General features: G+C 37.4%; 1 protein-coding gene across 1 annotated transcript; it reads left to right on the forward strand.

Annotated features, from left to right (window-relative positions):
• Window positions 1–421: 421 nt before the first annotated feature.
• Window positions 422–1,186, forward strand: LOC121880354 (probable inactive receptor kinase At1g48480). Its single transcript, XM_042387507.1, has one exon. It carries the CDS (start codon window positions 422–424, stop codon window positions 1,184–1,186), a length of 765 nt encoding a protein of 254 aa, XP_042243441.1.
• The last annotated feature ends 6,146 nt before the right edge of the window (window positions 1,187–7,332 follow it).

Below are 7,332 nucleotides of genomic sequence, written 5' to 3' on the forward strand. Positions count from 1 at the left end.
ACAACTACTTCACTACACTATCAGGCACATCTTCACTACAACTACTTCACTACACTATCAGGCACATCTTCACTACAACTACTTCACTACACTATCAGGCACATCTTCACTACAACTACTTCACTACACTATCAGGCACATCTTCACTACAACTACTTCACTACACTATCAGGCACATCTTCACTACAACTACTTCACTACACTATCAGGCACATCTTCACTACACCTACTTCACTACACTATGAGGCACATCTTCACTACACATCTTCACTACACTATGAGGCACCTCTTCACTATACTATAAGGCACCTCTTCACTTCATTGCACAACAACTATCACTTCAGCGCCTCAAAAACGCATCTAACCCCCAAATAATAATTTGATGTCCTGGTGAAGGCTGAGTCGATACAGATAATTAAAAATGGCTTGCCGAAAAACAGAAAACTTCCAAGATTGGGTGTATGAGCTTCTCCCTGAGGACGTGACTGACCTCCTACAAGACGGAGCGGAAATTCTTGGGGAGGGAGCGCACGCAATTGCTTACCTTGTCAAGTGGGGAAATGATGTAGCTGTTTTGAAAAAGGCAGTGTCACCATCAGCCAAAAAATTCTTCAAGGATGAGGCTGCCAAGATGTATGCCCTCGATGGTGCTGGGGGGATTCCTAAGGTACTTGGGTACTGTCCAAAACCTCCAGCGATCCTCCAGTCCTTCAGGGGTAAGCTCACACTCAACCACCTTCTCTCTGAAGATAACCTGATCTGCCAATATGACCTTATACAACTGGGGCTCCTCCTTGGTGAGAAAATCCTTGAGATGAACACGAAAGGTCTAGCACACAATGACATCAAGGAGGATAACATAATGATCCAAGGGCCCTCATCCCGGCCAGAGGTCAGCCTCATTGACCTCGGTCTGGCCTGTGAGATCGGTAAGTCTTGTAAAGTCAGCGCTGATTGCCTACACGAGGACTTCCCCTGGATGGCCCCTGAAGTCTGCCGTGGGTTTAGGACCACCAAGAATTCAGATACATATTCTTTCGGGTTTGTCCTGATGGAATTGATCAAGGAGGCCCCAGGGGACCATCCAGAGGTCACAAAACTCGCCAAGAAGGCCATGACCAAGCGCCGCACTGACCGGCCATCACTACCACACCTCCTCCGAGAATTCCGAGAAATCATCAGTTGAAGAAAAAATTTTAGGCCCCAAGCTATAAAGCACACACTATCTCTCACCTTCCCACAGCGTATCTGAACGAAACGAAAAACAAAACTCAAACGACAGGTAAACCTTGCATCCGATTCCTTGTCCGCCTGACTTCAACATTCCCCTAACTCAAACCTTCAACAGCACAACCTTGGACTTTTTTTCATAAGATGGCAGATCAATGGGTAAGGAAAACGCTTAAATTCACGATGTTAATTATATTTTTAAATAAATTGGGACCAAAACTCTACAAAATAAGGGTTAAAGTTGCTAAAACATCACGTGACTGAGAAAACTAGTTATTTATGATAGGATTGAAGGTCTAAATCGTTCCTAACTCATCACAAGCCATCAGAAAAATCTAGTCTGCATGTCTAGGTACAGATTGATTGATACGTTTATTGAGATACAAAAAACATTAGTACATCTCAAAGGGATGAAGTGACATAAGTCATCCCCACCCCAATCCAGGAATGTCCCTCTCAGGTCTCACATAAATCCCTAATATTTCATATAATCAGTTATATACATACATAGTTATATTCTAGATGAAAAATTTCTATATTTCTTTAATATATCATCTATTTTCCTATTTTTATACATCCACTCTATTTGCATGGGGACATTATTTATATGGGCATTTCTATATACATTAAGCAATGGGCATTCCAGTATATAATGTGGCAGGGTATGGGATCTGGGTGTTCTACAAACTCTACATTCTTTATCCTGTTCACTTCTCTCAGCTCCAAGTTCCCAATAATATTTATATCCTAATCTTAACCTCATATACACTGAATCTTTCCACCTACTCCCATCTTTCCCATACGTAAATTTTGTGTTCATGAGAACATGATGGTAATATTTCATTGTTTCCCTTTTCTCGTATATTTCATTCCTTTTGAAATTATCTTCTATTGATTGTATTTTCCGTAATTTGCTCCTTAATTGTTTCAAGGTTTTAGTACATATTATGTCGATCTCGGCCTTTTCCGTGGCTCTTTTTGCTATTATATCTACTGCTTCATTAAGACCAATCCCCACATGTGAAGGGACCCATACAAATTGAACATTATGGCCATTTTTCCTTATTGTATTTACTAATTTTCTACATGAACCAATAATGTGTTCAAAGACTGGACTCCCACTGTTCAAAGAATCCAAAGCTGCCCTACTATCAACAAAAAAATATGCATCTTTATACCTCTTTACAACATTTTCCAACCTACTAAGATTGCATATAACTCAGCTTGTGTTGATGAAATAAAACTGCTCAACCGAAGTCCAATTTTGATGTCATCATTCCCTTGTTCTGTGTACTGTCTTATAAGGATCCCGCACCCTGCCCTGCCACTTGACATAACTGAACCGTCACAATATACATGCAATGTGTTTATTTTAGGCAAATTACTAATCTTATTCCCATATAAAGCCCTTAACTGTCCTGGTTCATGTAATAATTTCTTCATTGTGAGAGGCACTATGTCTAACTCTACTTCTCGTTCTTCCCAGGGTGGATTCTTACAACTCTTCTGAACAGCTGTACACCAGTCTGCCAGATTAAATTTTTTAATAATATTTACTAATCCATTCATGCATCCTCCCTTGCCTTGCCTACAGAAGGTCCGTTTACCTTTTAAACCATCATTTATATCTTGTACAAATTTACCCCCACTGTTCCCTCTCATTAATCGAACTGCTGCAACTGTATTAATTTCATTGACCCTCTGTGAAATGCTCTGTAACCATAGTTCCATTTTCATTATCTCAATCATTGCATCCTTTTGACACCCTAAAATTATTCTCATTGCTTCATTTTGCATGATCTCAAGCTCCTGTAGCCTTCCTTCAGCAGTACAAGAGAGGACATAGTCTATAAGTGATCTGATGGTAGAAATATACATCATTCTCAGTATGGGTACCCCAGCACCTTTACCACAACATGCTAGAGCCTTCAAGGGCTGTAATCTTGCTCTACATTGAGTGAGGACATGATGTATTTCTGCCTCTTTACTTTCACTAGTAAAGCCAATATATATTCCTAAATATTTATACATTGACAATTTCTCAAAAAAATTTCCATTTAGAAAAACGGATTCAGTTCCTCTTCCTTTACATTCACACTTGGTTTTTTCTTCATTGATAACTAAGCCCATCTTTTGAGAAAGAACACTAAAATTATTTAATGCAATCTGCAAATTTTTGACAGAGTTTCCTTGAAATATGATGTCATCTGCATAAATGATGGTTACAACTCCTGTGGGATATTTGTGTCAGGCTATCTTGTTCATTAACACATTAAATAACATTAGGCTCAATACTCCCCCTAGTTCAAGTGCTCTTTCCTCAGACAAACATCCCTGATACCATACACAGGCTCTCCTTCCATGCAAGTAGTCACCTATCCAGTGTAACAACTCCCCTGATACCCCTAGAGCAGCCAGTTCATTCATAACTACTTCACTGTGAGCTTTATCAAATGCTCCTTGTAAATCCACAAAAACTCTACATCTGTCTGCATCATTTGATAAACATTTTATAACACAGTCTGAAGTACATTTCCATTCCAAAAAACCAAATAAATTACAAGATAGATTTTCCCCCACAATATATACAAGCCCATGTAATAATATTCTCTCCATCATCTTGCAAAAACAAAATGTTAAAGACACTGGCCTGTATCCACCAGTTGCCTTAGGGACAGGGATAACTATCACTTTCTTCCATTCTGCTGGTAATCTACCCTCTGTATAGCTCATGTTGAATAAATCTAATAATGGACTATTTTCCATACTAACTAAGCAGTTCCAAATTTCCTAAGTCACACAGTCTTCACCTGGTGCTGTAGATTTTCCTTTTTTAACAGCATTTAATAACTCATCTTGAGTCTAAAAATCTAAATACTTATGGGAGTCAGAGAAGTAAATTTGACCCATCTAATCTATATAAAACAAAGAAGTATGTCTGTGGTGATGATGGATGGTGTTATATGTAGTGATGATGGATGGTGTATGTAGTGATGATGATTGGTGTTATAGGTAGTGATGGTGGATGGTGTTATATGTAGTGATGGTGGATGGTGTTATATGTAGTGATGATGATTGGTGTTATATGTAGTGATGATGGATGGTGTTATATGTAGTGATGATGGATGGTGTTATATGTAGTGATGATGGATGGTGTTATATGTAGTGATGATGGATGGTGTTATATGTAATGATGATGGATGGTGTTATATGTAGTGATGATGGATGGTGTTATATGTAGTGATGGTGGATGGTGATATATGTAGTGATGATGATTGGAGTTATATGTAGTGATGATGGATGGTGTTATATGTAGTGATGATGGATGGTGTTATATTTAGTGAGGATGATTGGTGTTATATGAAGTGATGATGATTGGTGTTATATGTAGTGATGATGGATGGTGTTATATGTAGTGATGATGATTGGTGTTATATGTAGTGATGATGACTGGTGTTATATGTAGTGATGATGGATGGTGTTATATGTAGTGATGATGATTGTGTTATATGTAGTGATGATGGATGGCAAGAGGCGTAGTGATGATGATTGGTGTTATATGTAGTGATGATGATTGGTATTATATGTAGTGATGATGGATGGTGTTATATGTAGTGATGATGATTGGTGTTATATGTAGTGATGATGATTGGTGTATGAAGTGATGATGATTGGTGTTATATGTAGTGATGATGATTGGTGTTATATGTAGTGATGATGATTGGTATTATATGTAGTGATGATGGATGGTGTTATATGTAGTGATGATGATTGGTGTTATATGTAGTGATGATGATTGGTTTTATATGTAGTGATTATGATTGGTGTTATATGTAGTGATGATGATTGGTGTATGTAGTGATGATGATTGGTGTTATATGTAGTGATGATGGATGGTGTTATATGTAGTGATGATGGATGGTGTTATATGTAGTGATGATGGATGTTGTTATATGTAGTGATGTTGATTGGTGTATGTAGTGATGATGATTGGTGTTATATGTGAAAGATGATGATTGCGTATGTAGTGATGGTGGATGGTGTTATATGTAGTGATGATGGATGGTGTTATATGTAGTGATGGTGGATGGTGTTATATGTAGTGATGATGGACGGTGTTATATGTAGTGATGATGGATGGTGTAATATGTTGTGATGATGGATGGTGTTATATGTAGTGATGATGGATGGTGTTATATGTAGTGATGATGGATGGTGCTATATGTAGTGATGATGGATGGTGTTATATGTAGTGATGGTGGATGGTGTTATATGTAGTGATGATGGATGGTGTTATATGTAGTGATGATGGATGGTGTTATATGTAGTGATGATGATTGGTGTTATATGTAGTGATGATGGATGGTGTTATATGTAGTGATGATGAATGGTGTTATATGTAGTGATGATGATTGGTGTTATATGTAGTGATGATGGGATGGTGCTATATGTAGTGATGATGATTGGTGTTATATGGTGATGATGACTAAGCGGCATGTAGTGATGATGGATGGTGTTATATGTAGTGATGATGATTGGTGTTATATGTAGGATGATGGATGGTGTTATATGTAGTGAGGATGATTGGTGTTATATGTAGTGATGATGATTGGTGTTATATGTAGTGATGATGGATGGTGTTATATGTAGTGATGATGATTGGTGTTATATGTAGTGATGATGACTTGTGTTATATGTAGTGATGATGGATGGTGTTATATGTAGTGATGATGATTGGTGTTATATGTAGTGATGATGGATGGTGTTATATGTAGTGATGAAGGATGGTGTTATATGTAGTGATGATGGGTGGTGTTATATGTAGTGATGATGGATGGTGTTATATGTAGTGATGATGATTGGTGTTATATGTAGTGATGATGGATGGTGTTATATGTAGTGATGATGGATGGTGTTACATATAGTGATGATGGGTGGCAAGAGCGTAGTATGATGGATAAAAGTTATATGTAGCGATGGTGTGGATGGTATATATGTGTGATGATGATTGGAGTCATATGTAGTGGATGATGGTGTTATATGTAGTGATGATGAATAAAAGCATGATGTAGTGGAGGATGATTGCGTTATATGCAGTGATGATGGATGGTGTTATATGAGTGACGTGATGATTGGTGTTATATGTAGTGATGTGATGACTGGTGCTATACGTAAAGATGATGGATGGTGTTATATGTAGTGATGATGATTGGTGTTATATGTAGTAATGATGGATGGTGTTATATGTAGTGATGATGGATGGTGTTATATGTAGTGATGATGATTGGTGTTATATGTAGTGATGATGATTGGTGTTATATGTAGTGATGATGGATGGTGTAATATGTAGTGATGATGATTGGTGTTATATGTAGTGATGATGGATGGTGTTATATGTAGTGATGATGGATGGTGTTATATATAGTGATGATGGGTGGTGTTATATGTAGTGATGATGTTTGGTGTTATATGTAGTGATGATGATTGGTGTTATATGTAGTGATGATGGATGGTGTTATATGTAGTGATGATGATTGGTGTTATATGTAGTGATGATGATTGGTGTATGTAGTGATGATGGATGGTGTTATATGTAGTGATGATGATTGGTGTTATATGTAGTGATGATGATTGGTGTATGTAGTGATGATGGATGGTGTTATATGTAGTGATGATGATTGGTGTTATATGTAGTGATGATGATTGGTGTTATATGTAGTGATTATGATTGGTGTTATATGTAGTGATGATGATTGGTGTATGTAGTGATGATGATTGGTGTTATATGTAGTGATGATGGATGGTGTTATATGTAGTGATGATGGATGGTGTTATATGTAGTGATGATGGATGGAGTTATATGTAGTGATGTTGATTGGTGTATGTAGTGATGATGATTGGTGTATGTAGTGATGATGATTGGTGTATGTAGTGATGATGATTGGTGTATGTAGTGATGATGATTGGTGTATGTAGTGATGATGGATGGTGTTATATGTAGTGATGATGATTGGTGTTATATGTAGTGATGATGATTGGTGTTATATGTAGTGATGATGATTGGTGTATGTTGTGATGATGATTGGTGTATGTAGTGATGAT

This window comes from Homarus americanus, unplaced genomic scaffold (genome assembly GCF_018991925.1).
Source record: "Homarus americanus isolate GMGI-L3 unplaced genomic scaffold, GMGI_Hamer_2.0 scaffold25242, whole genome shotgun sequence".
Lineage (NCBI taxonomy): Eukaryota > Metazoa > Arthropoda > Malacostraca > Decapoda > Nephropidae > Homarus > Homarus americanus.